The 12833-nt window shown below is 64.5% G+C and overlaps 1 protein-coding gene across 1 annotated transcript; it reads right to left on the bottom strand.

Annotated features, from left to right (window-relative positions):
* Positions 1 to 7475: 7475 nt before the first annotated feature.
* Positions 7476 to 12473, bottom strand: UTP14A (UTP14A small subunit processome component). The gene is made up of 14 exons (XM_051630531.1): positions 12370 to 12473; positions 12118 to 12188; positions 11914 to 11975; positions 11646 to 11788; positions 11386 to 11541; positions 10474 to 10593; positions 10312 to 10406; positions 10061 to 10184; positions 9862 to 9939; positions 9093 to 9444; positions 8526 to 8938; positions 8268 to 8455; positions 8097 to 8196; positions 7476 to 7876 (listed from the first exon to the last, which is right to left on the bottom strand). Exons 1-14 carry the CDS (start codon positions 12427 to 12429, stop codon positions 7637 to 7639), a joined length of 2202 nt encoding a protein of 733 aa, XP_051486491.1. The 5' UTR covers positions 12430 to 12473; the 3' UTR covers positions 7476 to 7636.
* Positions 12474 to 12833: the final 360 nt, after the last annotated feature.

Here is a 12833-nt window from a genome sequence, read left to right as displayed (position 1 = left end):
TTGTCCGCGGCAGGGCCCGTCCCGCCGGGGAGGAGCGAGCGGGGGGCACGGGGGGCCCGGTCGGGGCGGGGGAGGCGGCATCGCGCCCCGCGGGGAGCGGCCCCGGGGCCGAGCGTTTGGGGCCGGGGGCGGGCAAGGGGCCGCGGGGGCTGGCCCCGCAGGGCGGGGGGTGCTGGGGCGTCATGGTGGGGTTGGACTGGGGTCCCCGGCTCATCCCGGGTGCGGGAAGGGCTGCCCGGACCCCCGCCCCTGGGGTCCACGGGGCTATGAACCCCGGCAATGCGGTGCTGCTCCAGGGAGCCTGCGGGCACCCGCCGCGCTGCTCCAGTCTCTGTCTTCTCCCCCGAGTTTGACCTGTCCGGCTGCAGGGTCTCTCCACCGCTCAGCACGTGCAATGTCCAGGGCCCTCCAAGGGCTGGGCTGGTCCCACGGGATGCGGGTGGCAGTGGTGTCCCCCCAGCTGGCACATCACAGTGGCACTCGAGCGCCAGTGTCACCTGCCGCTGCCAGCAGCACCCTCACAGCCTCAGCACCAAACCTTTCCTCTGCCTGAGGAGGGGAAAAAAATACTTTACAAAGGGATCGAGCTCTTTTTTTTTTGGCCGGAAAGGCCTCAACAGCCTGGGGCTGGAGACGTGTTGTCCTTCTGGGGACTCCAGGAGAGGTCTGGGACACGGGACAGTGCAGGATGGTGCTGAGCATCTAGGGCGCCCGGGCTGGGTGAGTTCCAGTAGCAAGGTGAAATGCGAGGGGCTGGCAGCACCTGGGGAAGGCAGGGGGCAAGGGAGGGAAGAAACTCCTGCAGCAGGGAATGAATCCGTTTCTTCCCCTTACAGCCACACCTTCTCCTCCTGCCAGGCTGTGGGCAGAGAAGATGCTCCAAGAGGCATGTTGGCGTTAGGGAGCTGGGCTGGCACAGCCTGCACAGGCACATGAGCGGCCCTGGGTTTATAAGGACTCACTTTGTTTGCATCTTGGTGCAATTAAAAACAGACAGTTTGAGTAACAGCCTCATCCTGCAGCTGGGCTCACCCCATCCCTGCAGGAATTGTGCTTGGGGATGCATGGGAAGGCTGCATCTCACTATCATGTCCTGTAACACTGCTCTGCTCCTTCCTGCTTGAATTAGAGCCTACCAACGCTTTGACATCTGCAAATGGGACCGTTTGCATCCAAGGGCTTTGGAAGGTGGTGCTGGAAAATCCTGTGGCTCTCATGTTAGTGTTCTGGGGACACGGGAATGTCTGGGGAACAAGGAGCATCCTTCACTGGGGAGTGTGGTTAATGGGACACCAGTCATGGACTAACCTGCAGAAAGGCCAAGTGAATTATCTGTGGACGTGCACCATGAAAGCAGGGCTGGGAACCCTCACCAGGAATTTCCCCCGGGACCGAAGGGGCTGTGTCCTCTCTGCCCACTCTGGTCCCCTGAGCCACCAGGGCTGCAGCACTCGGCTCTGCCCTGGCCTGCAGCCGACATTCCTGCTGCTCGTTACTCCTACTTCTTGTCTTTTTTTCTTTTTTCTTTTTTTTTTTTTAATTTATCTCACCCCTTCCCTATGTTTTTTGGGCAGGATCTGTGTTGCTCCTCCCTCCCCAAGGCAGGAACAAACGCGCTGGCTCGTGCACCCAGCCGAGCACCAGCTGTGGCAACGCTGCTGGCACGTGGCGCAGGGCACGCTGCACTGCCTGCCAGGCCACGGGGGGGGACACCTTAGACCCTGCTCAGGGCCGTTTCAGTCCCACTGCATGTCCCCAGGCAGCTCTCCACCTCTGGGCTGGCAGGCTGGGAGGTGCAAATGGATCCCTCGGGTTCAGCAGGGCACCTCAGAGCCTTCTGCTTTCGCCAGGTGGGTGGGGATGGCTCGTAGCTCCTGGGGCCAGGAGAGGAGTGATGGGAGTGACACCTCGTGCTTGCTGTGGTACCACATCGAGCTGCCCACCCCAGGAGCCTCTTGTCACCAGGCTGGTCCTGTGTTGGACATCCCAGCTTTCAAGCTCGGGCATCATCAGGAAGACAGAGTTGTGGCCAAGGAACCAGTCCTGAGGCCAGGGCAGGTGTTTCCCTTTGGGACAGGCTGAGCGTCAACTGCCACGGGAGCTAGTGGTATCTCTCAGGGTTTCTTGGGGATTTTCTTTCTGCTCCAAAGAAGGAGCCTCTGTGCTGCCCTGTCCATCATGGTCAGAGCTCACCAGTGTTTTATTGGGGTGGTGACACCAGGGAGAGGCACCAGCTCTAACTACTGACCTCGTCTCCCCTCTTTCCAAGGGCCATTCCCACACTGACCACAAACACTTCTGCAGCCTGTTTGAAGGTACAGCTAAAAGATGACAGCTTTGTCACAGCAGCTGTCTTCTCCTCCCACCTGGGGGACAGAGCAGAGCAGAGCAGGCAGGAAGGCCACAAGTCCCACTGGGATGCCGTGCTGTGCAGCCTCTCTCCCCAAAGGGGCTTGCAGCAGGGATACAGGAGGGGCATGTGGTGGACTCCCACCTCCTGCATAAGAAACTGCATCTCTTCATTATAATCAGCTCAGAGGATGACATTTTGAGCCCTGGGGCCAAAACAAGGCTGCTTCTGGATTGGGAAGGGGCTTTTACGGCTTGAGGCTTTCAGTTGCTTCACTTTGGACCTTCCATGGGCACCACGGGAAACTCAGGGCTGGTCTCTTCCTCCCTGCATGCTCCAGAGGGCTTTTTTGGGACTCACCTCCATGCTGGCAGGAGAAGAGAGCAGAAATGAGGCATTGTCTGTGGTGAGTGGTGCAGTCACTGCACTGCTGCCCTTCTCCTCTGCAGCCTCCCTGGGCTTGTGGATGAGAATTTGGGAGAGGAAACTGGCTGTGCTTGGGAGTGAGGGCAGAGCTGGTGATTTGGCCAAGAGCAGGCAGGGCAAAGCGACGGAGGGGAGAAGGATGCAGCAGATGAGCAGAGCCTGGGGTGCCTGGAGAGCCACAGAAAACAGGAGAGGGGCTGGCAGGGATGGGAGGGGGCCCTGCCTCCACTCCAGCCCCTTTCCGAGGGCTGCAGGGCTGGAGGCTCCGGAGGGCGGCTGGCTGCGGGCAGCGCTGGGCCTGTCCCTGCTGCCTCCGGGCTCCCCACGGGATCCCTCGCGGATTTATTGTCCGTCCTCCAGCCCTGACCCCCCCGGCCAGGCTTCGGGAGCCGCCGAAGGCTCCTAATTGTAACCGGAGACAAAGAGAGCCGGTCTGTGACCGCCGCGCTGACAGCCCGTGCCGGCGGGCGCTGGCAGCAGCCCCGGGGACAGCCGGGCTGGAGGGGCCCCCCGGGAGCCGAAGGCTGCAGTGGGCACCGATGCCCAGCGCAGGCATCGCCCCCGGGCACAGCGCCCCACCACGGGGCCGGGGGCGGCCACGCTCGCTCCCCACAGGGGCGCGGGGGAGCCCCGGCTGCCGCCGCTCGTCCCCGCGGAGGCTCATGGCCGGCCCGGGCTGGGGGCAGGACGCGGGCAGCCGGGGGAAGGTCGGGCCGGGAGCGGAGGCGTCGGAGCGGGGAGCGCGGCGGGGCCGGGGCAGCACGGGCTGGGCCGGTGTATCCCGGCGGCGCTTCCGCGCTCCTTGTCTCGGCGGCTCGGGCTCGCTGCTCGGCAGGATTCCGCCGCGTGCGGAACGAGTGACTGCGACCTCTGCGGTAGCTGCTCTCGTAGCGCCGGGCAGGGCACAGGCAGGACGCAGCCGCTGCCATGAGGACAGCTGGCCCGGCAGCCTCCGCTCCCCCCGCCCCTGCCTCAGACCTGCCCCTTCGCGGACCCGCTTTCCCCTCCTCGGGGGGGTTTCGGTGCTGCGGCGCTGCCGGGGCCCGGGTAGGCGTTCCCCACGTTGCTGGCGCGGGGCTTGGCTGCCGGGTTTCCCCAGGGGTGGGGGGCCAGCGCAGTGCCCCACTCCCTGCCTGGTGGCCCTGACACCCCTCGCTGGTCCAGCACATCGCTGGGGAGCTGCTGGGTGGCAGCTGGGACAAAGTCATCAGGCAGATATGGGGACTTTCCCTGTCTCCCTCCCAGACAGGGATCTGTCACCTCCAGGAGACCCAGAATGTAAAATTACAGCACAACCCAAGAGACCAGATGGGTGACAAGGCTGGTGGCTGCTCTGGCCCTGGCGACTGTACAAAGCTGGCAGCTGCCCCTGTCCCAGCACCTGTCACTGAGCTCAGGGTGGGAAGCAGTTGGGTGTCACCACATGGCACCCGGGTTCTGGCCCCCGTCTCCACTGGAATGGTCCTGCTGCAGGTACGAGGGTCCCGGCTACAGCATCTCGGTGGAAATGTCTTGCTCAGGTTGTGCCGTGCTGGATACGGCATCTCCATGGAAACCCTCCCGCTCAGGCTGTGCGGGCTCGGGAGATGCCATCTCCACGGAAACGCGGCTGCGGCGGCTGTGCGGGCCGGGATGCCCACGGTGGGAGGGTTGGAGTACTCAGGGCACCCCGGCTGTGGGGTGAGAGGAGGGAGCTGGACCCACCTGCGAGGTCGACAGGGGCTGGGGAAGCAGAGGAAGGAGCACAGGCCTCCCCTGTCCCCGTCACGGGGGCAGGAGGGATGGGGAGACTGGGGGCAAGTGCTCCTGTGCCTGACATACCAACACAGTCTGTGCCTCCCCCCTGCCAGGTTTAGGGAGGACCACCCCCTCTTCCCCCTGCCGACCTCAGCCAGGCCTATTCTGGGGAGGGCCATGTCCCATGCGACAGGGGCCTGAGGTGTTCAGGGACATGGAAATCCTCAGATCCCAGGGAGAGCGGGTGTAGGATCCCCACAACAGCCGGGGGAGTGCCCGTGAGGGCCCCTGTGCTCACACTCACATCCCACGGCACAGGAAGCTGGAGGGCTGGGATTTCACCCTCAGAAATAGCCCAGATGAAATATTTTTATAGGTTATTTATAGCCTGCATAAAAAAAAACCCCAAACAAACCACAACAACTAAACCAACAAACAACCCCCACCCCCCCCAACCAAAAGCCTCCGTGTTGATTTAAAATCCACCTTTAACTTTCATTCAGCTCCCGCTGATCTCCCGGGACGGCGGGGGCAGGAGCCTGGTGGCCAGAACGGCCTGTGTGCTGGGGCACCGGCCCTCCCGGCAGGGTCCCTGCCCCCCGAGGACACCAGCGGTGGCCGTGACAATTGGCACAGCACCCAGGGGCCAGGGGGGGCAGCAGCCCCAGCTCAGCGCAGAGGGGCTGCCCAGGGGGGCTGCCCGGGGGGGCTGCCCGGGCCGGCAGCCGCGGTGCGGGATGAACCCCCCGCTCCCCGCGGGCTCGGGCAGCAGCGCGGCCGCCCGGCCGAGGCTCCCGGCTCCCTAAGCCTGCCTGGCTTTGACGTCGCCCGGAAAGTAGGCCAGTAAGAGCAGCCCGCAGCCGCGCAGGGGGGACGCGGGGCTCCCGCGGGCAGGGGGGCCTGTGCGCTGGCACCGCGGCTCCCCAGGGGCTGCTGCGGGCTAGGAGGGAGCGGTGGGAAGGAGGGGTTTGCTCCTGCTGCCGGAGCTCCTGGTACTCACCGATTCACACCTTGCCCGGCCGCCGGAGGGGAGGGCAGCCAGGCGGGAGCACGCCGGGGGGAGTCCCGGTGGGGACCTGGACGCCAGCCCCAGCAGCCCCTTTCTGCCCTCCGCGAGAATCAATCCCCGTAAAAGGGGCTCCCCCCAGCCTCAGCTCCTCTTCCCACTGCTCTGGGAGCTGCCAGCAGGCATCCCAGGTTTAATGGCCATCACCAGTGAAAAAGGCATCCCTGGTGTCACAAACATCCCTGGTGTCACAAACATCCCTGGTGCCACGGTGCAGCAGCACAGTGGTGCCAGAGGAGCCTGTGGTGGAAGGGGTGAGCTGGCCTGGCAGCACCAGTGGCCCTGCTGGTTCTCATTCCCTCATCTAACTCATCCCCAGCAGCTCAAGCTGGTGCTTTCTGCATTTGTTTTTTGAAGCATCTCTGGCTACTGGAAGCTCCAGTTCAAGCCCAGTGCTGCCCTTCCTGGCAGGATGCAGCACATCCAGCTCTGTGGCTTCAAGCTGTTCCCCCCAACCCCAGCTGAGCACCAGCCACACTCCTGCTGCAGGACTCACCAGACAAAATCCAGCGTGAGGCAACCTCAGGAGACAGGGCTGGCAGGTTCCCCTTGCTGCTTACTGAAGTCCCAGCTTGTGACAGCTCTGAAGTCCACTGAGCACCAGGGCCTGGTGGCAGAACCAGTGACAGGCAGGCCCTGTCCTTGCAGGCAGTCCAAGAGCAGGACATCACTCAGAGAACCTCACACTGAGCCCAACATCACCTCTGCCCTGACCAGCATCAGGCCTCCAGGAACCATCACATCCAGGTAGGAACCTTCCTGGGACTGGGAGGAAGGTGAGCAGAGCTCTAGCTCAAGACAGAAAGCAGAGGCCCCCCACAGAGGAGGGAGAGTGGTGCCCCAAGGACATGGCTGGCCCCAGGAACTCAGGGCCGTGGGGGAGCCTGGGGCTGGCTGGGGCAGAGGGGCTGCACAGCCCCTGTGCTGGGCTCTGCTGTCCCCTGGCTCTGGGGCACTTCAGCTTTTAATGAAAAAAGAAATCCCACCCTGACAGTCCTCAGGGCCAGGGTGAAGGCTTCCCACAGCTTTTGGGGGAGGCAGGGCAGGGGGGTGAGCTCTGAGCTGGGGGCACTAGCCCAGCCTGGGGCTCTCCAGCCTTGTAGCATGGAAACGTATGCCTCTTCCTCCTCTTTTTCATTTGTTCAGCCCAGGGTAAACTCACACAACAGAACCAGGTCCTCATCCACAGGCGAGCATGGTCTGGCTGCCCCAGGGGACAAGCAGCAGCCCCAGGAACCCCTGCCTGGCCCCTTCTTCCTGGTGCAGGCTGAGGTGCCAGAGGTGGGAGGAGGCATCCCTGGTGTGAGGGCAGTGTTCCCTGGGAACAGCAGCAGCTCCAGCTCCTTTGCAGGAGCCAGACCCACTCCTGCCTCACCATAAGCACCTGGCACATCTCTCCGCTGGTGCCAGACACACCAAGCACCCTGTGTCACTCTGAGGGGTGAGTGGGGCAGCCAGACCATGCTCAGCACCACAAGAGGCAGAGGACAGAGTGGATATGCCAGACAGAGACCACTCCCAGCATGCACAGAACCTGTGGCACCACCTCACAGACCCCTTTACCAGCAAATCGGGTTCAGCAGAGCCAGGCAGGAGTTACTCTGGAGCTGAGGAGCAGTGCTCCATGGCTGGGCACTGCACAGCAGGGCTGTGAGAAAGCCAGGATTAAAAACAATGTATATACCAACATTATATCATCCATAGAAAAAAAGGGGGTTAAATGAAAACCCCAAGGCAGGGGAAGCCAGCCCTGCTGCTCCCTTCTTGCCCCATTCCTGGCCCTTGGCAGCACTTTCCTGCCCAGTTAGACCCATCCAAACCCCCCCCTTCCCCACCCAGGAACAAGCCAGAAGGGCTAGGGGGTGTCCCATCCCCGAGCCACGCAGAGCACACAGACAAGGCAGCGCAGGAGGTTTATTGCTGGGGAAGTGGTGGGAGGTTGCCAGGAGCCTCTCCCAGCTTCTCCGCCTCCTCCAGGGAGGGGCAGAAGTTACCGAGCTCTCCTGCACAGGAGGCGGGGACGATCCAGCCGGCTGGGAGGAGCCCCCAGTGCAGGCTTAGCCCGCGCTGGGGGCTTCTCCCAGCCAGCTGGAGGGTCCCTGCCACCCCCCTGCGTTGTCCTTGTCGGCAACGTCCTCGGCAGAGATGGGCTGGATGATGTGGCCGGCCCGGGTGATGACACGGGGGGCAGTCAGCTTCTGGAAGGCACGTTGTGTGTTCCAGGTGGGGCCCAGGGGTGTGCGGATGCTCTGCTCGAACTGCTGGTGCCTCTCGAAGGGGAAGGGCAGCTCGCTGACCTGGGGGGGGGAGGGGGGGGAAAATCACCTTGCTCCAGATCCTCTTTTGGCCAGGAAGGCTTGGCAGCAGCCCAGAAAATTCCTCCTCCCTCCATCACCCCCGCAGGCCTCAGGGTTGTTAGAGGTGGAAACCCGGCACAGCTGGACAGGGAGTGCCCGGGATCCAGGATGCTTTGGGAAGGGCTGAGGGGCAGCTCCCAGGCCAGGGGGTGCCACCCACCTGGTGTGCAGCCGCGTAGATGTTGCGCTTCTCGCTGATGATGACGTGGGGCAGGTGCTGGTCCTTGCGGGGCGGCGCCGGGGGTGGCTTGAGGAGGAACCTGTGGAGCAGGAGAGGGTTGGTGGCCCGGCCCGGGGCTGGGGCAGGAGGCTGCTGGGCTGCCTCACTCACCGCTTCACTTTCTTGGCACTGGGCTTCAGCCCCGTCCCTCCCCACTCGCCCCAGCCCGGCAGCACCAGGTTGACCGGCTGCGGCTTCCCCTCCTGCTCCGCCTTGCGCTTCTCCCGCCGGAAATCGGCCACCACGTCGTCCCCGGCAAAGGCCTCTTTGATCACCCCTCTTTGGTCGATGCCACCCTCCTGCAGAGAGAGGAGTCAGTCCCCTGCGTCCCCCAAGGCCTGGGACAGTGGGGAAGCTTGCCCTGCTCACCTCTTCCTCCTCCACCACCACGGGGAGGACGGGGCACTGGAGCTCCTGGGACTTTCCCGCCAGCACATCCTCCAGGCTGATCATCTTCTTCTTGGCTGGTGGTTTCTTGGCACGCTTGTCCCCAGCCCTGCCTGCCTCCTGCTGCTGCACTCGCTTCTCTGCTCGTCTGGCTGCCGGCTTCCCCTGCTCCTCCACACGCTTCTCCTGCTCCTCCAGCTCCTTGACACTCTCCTCTGAGGCCAGAGCCTCAACGTCCTCCATTGTCCGCACCTGGCCCAGCTGCTCCGACAGCAGCATCTCCTCCTGGGCCTGGGGAGGCTGCTCCAGCACTGCACTCAGCGGCTCCTCAGCAGAGACGGGTAACTCGGGGCTGTCCCCTGGCAGCTCAGAAACTGCCTTTGTCTCATCAGCACCTGCACATGGAGGAAACTGGTGAGAAACTGTCCCCCTGGAGCAGGGAGAAGCAGGACAGCTGTGTGGAACCCAGCAGAACCCAGCCCCACAGCTCCTGTTCCTCTGCCCAGCCCCATGGCACACAGACCTGCTGCTGGGGCTGCAGCTCCTCACCTGGTCCCTTGGGGCTCCTCGCCCACCGCGGCCGCACACGCCGCTTCTGCTCAAAGCCTTGCAGCAGAGCTTCCTCCTCTGACATCTCCTCTTCCTCCTCGCTCTCTGCAGCATCGGGCACCATGACTTCCCCCCCCAGCCCCTCCTGCACCTCAGGCTCCGGGGCCGGGCGGCTGGGCTGTCCCAGCATCCAGGGGTTGGCTCCACTGGCACCCCCAGGAACAGCAGGGACAGTCACTGGAGCCAGGTCCTCCTCGGGAAGGTCACCTGCCTCTTCGTCAGTCAGCTCCACCTGCACCTTCTGCATCAGCTCCTTGTTCCTGGCCAGCTGCTCCTGCATGGCCTTGCGGGCCTAGGGGGAGATGTTTTTAGTGCAGGCCAGGAATAATATGCCCACCCCCCTGCCCCACCTTGGCTGCCTCCCCCTCCTCAGCCAGCACTGGAGACTGGTCTGTGGCCCTTTAATACATAAAGGGGCTTGTAAGAACAAGACAGAGACTTCATATCAAGGCCTGTATCAACAGGGCAAGGGTCAGTGGTTTTATACTAAAAGAAGTCAATTTAAAGAATAAATGATGCATGATGAGGGTGGTGAGACACTGGTACAGGCTGCCCAGAGAAGTTGCAGATGCCCTAGAAGTGCTAAGAGTCAGGTTGGATGGGGCTTTGATCAATTGAACCATGTCTCTACCCATGATGGGAGGGTTGGCCTGGATGGTCCCTGAAGGTCCCTCCCAACCCAAACCCTTCTGTGACCCTGTGATCTCACCTCCAAGTCATACTTAGCTATAATGGCCCTGGAACGGGCCCATTTTCCCTTGTTTTGGTGCTTCAGACTCATCCGCTCCTGGGGGGGTAAAGGGAGAAGCCTCAGCAGGAGCTGCATCAGCAGGAGCCCCCTTAGCAGGGAGTTGCCCCTCACTCATGGGGGTGTCACAAGGGGTTGGGGGGAAGCACAGAAGCAGCACCTGCATCCTGAGCTGCTCCAGCTCCTCCAGCTTGGCCAAGGCAGCCTCAGGGTCTGACTTCTGCAGCAGCTCAAACTCCTTCAGGGCCTTGCGCCTCTTGCTTTTCTTCAGCACGCGGTGGTACCTGGGGCAGAGGGTGGGGGGTGAGGCCCGGGGAGCCAGGGGGCTGCCCCATGGGCAGGAAGGGGCCCCTCCATGCCTGGGGGGCTCTGGCACCAAGGCCACCAGCCAGCCCCCCTGCAATGCCTTACTTCTTGCTCTTGATCCTCTTCTCCCTCCGAGCTTTGGCTTCATAGTAGGACTGCAGGGCCCGGGCCTTCTGCAGCTCCGCGCGCCGCCGCCGGGCCTGGGGGGCACAGGGGGTGAGGGGCAGGGCTGGGGACAGGCCTCAGGGCCCGGGGACAGGCACCCACCTCCTCCAGACTCATGGCCTGCAGCGAGGCCGTCTCCTCCGGCGTCAGGAGCGGGTCTGTGAGGGGCTGCTTAGTCCTGTGGAGCAGCCCAAAGATCTCCTGCTCCAGGGGAGTCCGGGCCTGCAGGGACAGAACGGACACAGTGACAGCACGATGAGAAAACAGCAACTGCAAGAGCCAGCACTTCCCGTTCCTCCTGGCACCCCTGAGGAGGCCCATGGGAGGGCCCAGGAAAGGGTGTCCAACCTCTCCTGGGGGGACAGCCCTGCTCAGGGGTCCCAGGGGACAGCCTGAGGCTGCTGTAGGCTACCAAGGTGCTTGACCAGCCATTGCACTGAAGCTCCAGGCTACATCCCCCCAGAATAGAAGTGGAGGCAAGCACTGGATACATTGGGAACTGCCTCTCACCAGAGCATCTGGACAGCCAAGAGCACTAGGGGACAACAGTGACTCCCCTGCCTATGGCACAATCCCCTTAGAGCTCCCACTCTAACCCCAAAGTGTCCTTGGTTCACAATGAAAATTTACAGACATGCAGGCTCTGGCAAAACAGCCCTCCCAGCCCCAGCACAAGTGGCTGAGGGCACCTGCCAGGCACCTGGACACCCTTGGGACTGGCCAAGGGCAGACCCAGCCTGTGTGCCCAGGGATGGGAGGCTACGAAGAGGAGAGAGGAAGCTCAAAATCCTCTGCCCACGCCTCACTGGCATCTCCCAGAGCACACTCACACACCTGCTGTGCCCAAGGAATGCACAACATGTCCCCTTTCACCTTCCCAAGCCCAGCGTGCACCTGCCCAGAGCCTGGGTCACAGCCTGGAACCCCTCACTCCTCCCAGCACAGGCAGGAGACGCCCCTGCCCCCCAGGAGCTGCTGGCCATGCCAGCACCCCCCTGCCCTGCCAGCACCCACCTTCCATGCCGACACCGTCTGCTCCAGGGGCACCACCGTGGGGATCTCCTGCCTCAGGGGGAACACCAGCTGCTCTGCCCGCCGGTTCTGCAGCACCACCTGCTGCCACCTGCCCACCTCCTGCGAGGTGCGGGCGTAGGCTGCTTCCCTGACCACCTGCGGGGGAGAGAGGAGGGTGAGGGGCAGACACACAGGAGGACCACCTGCCCACATCAGAGGGGCCCGGGGGACTCGGGCCAGGCCTCCCCTTGTCCACTCACCCGCTTTGCCTCCTCCTTGCTGAGCGGCAGCTCCACCGGCTTCTTCTGCTTCACCCTGCTCAGCTCCTTCCTGACGCTGCGCAGGGCGGATTTGGGACAGAGGGGCTGCAGGAGCTCGGACAGGACCAGCTTCTCCCCAGCACCTACACAAGGACGGCGGGTCAGCACCGCGGGGCACCGCGCGGTCCCGGGGCTCAGCTGCACAGACACGGCACAGCCGGCGCCGCGCCTCCTGCCCTCCCACCGGTGCTGCCTGCCAGGGCCTCACCTTTGGAGCTGACGTTGAACTCGGACACCTGGGCACTCGCCTCCGTGCGCTCCAGCTTCCGCCTGGGGAGCGAGACAGGAATGAACCGGGAAAGGCAGCGGAGCCGGTGCCAGCGAGAAGGGGCACCGGGTGCCCTCCTCTCTGCCCGCGGCCCCACAGGGGCACGGGAGGCCGCGGAGCCCCCCGGACATCCCCCCCACTCACCGCTTCCGTCCGGAGAGGGAGCTGACGGCCTCCAGGAGCTGCCGGTGCCGCCGTTCACCGTCCTCCTGCCCCTGGCACACAGCACACGCGGTTACCGAGCCGGCCCGGGGAAGTAACCACCCCCCGAGCAGGCACGGCCGAGGCTCCCGCCGCCCCAGCTCCCCCCGCCCCGTGCCCCGCCACCACCCGGGCTCGCCCCGCTGCCCGCAGGGGGCCGGGGAGCTGCCGAGGAGCTCAGCCCCGCTCGGTCACCTCATCCTCGCTCTCGCTGCCGCTCCCCGCCGCCTCCTGGCCCAGCCACTCCTCCGCCATCGCGCCGCACGCCGGGCGAGAGGCGGAAAGCGCCGCTGCCGCGCGACCTGCCGTAAAGCGCCCCGCCGCTTCCGCCCGGGCTGCCACCGCCCCGCGCCGCTTCCGCCCGCCCCGCGGGACGTCACGGTTGCCATGGCAGCGGGCCCGGAGGCTCGGGCGGCGCCCGGCCTGGCCGCGGGAGCCCCGGGGGGCTTGGGCCCGGGCGGCGCGTCGCACACCGGGAAGGCCGCCCCTGCGGGCCCCTCCTTCTGATCAGCCGGCGCCGCCCCGCCCCGGCCACGTGCCGCGCCCCGCCTCCGCCCCGCCCCCCCTTGTCCGCACCGGGCGGAGGCGGCGCCGCGGAGCGACGGCCCGCGGGCCCAATGGCAGCGGCGGGGCGGGCCGGGCCGCGCCAATGGCTGCCC

The sequence above is a fragment of the Apus apus genome, chromosome 12 (genome assembly GCF_020740795.1).
Source record: "Apus apus isolate bApuApu2 chromosome 12, bApuApu2.pri.cur, whole genome shotgun sequence".
NCBI classification, from domain to species: Eukaryota; Metazoa; Chordata; class Aves; order Apodiformes; family Apodidae; genus Apus; species Apus apus.
This window is presented reverse-complemented; position numbering and strand designations above follow the sequence as displayed.

Excerpts from the sequence above, each read along its gene's own strand:
- UTP14A (XM_051630531.1), bottom strand. The coding sequence starts at position 12,429 with ATGGCGGAGGAGTGGCTGGGCCAGGAGGCGGCGGGGAGCGGCAGCGAG. Across the intron at positions 11,542-11,645 it reads GCAAGGAGGAGGCAAAGCGG|GTGGTCAGGGAAGCAGCCTA; the intron begins GTGAGTGGACAA and ends TCTCCCCCGCAG. Across the intron at positions 9,940-10,060 it reads TGGAGCAGCTCAGGATGCAG|GAGCGGATGAGTCTGAAGCA; the intron begins GTGCTGCTTCTG and ends TTACCCCCCCAG.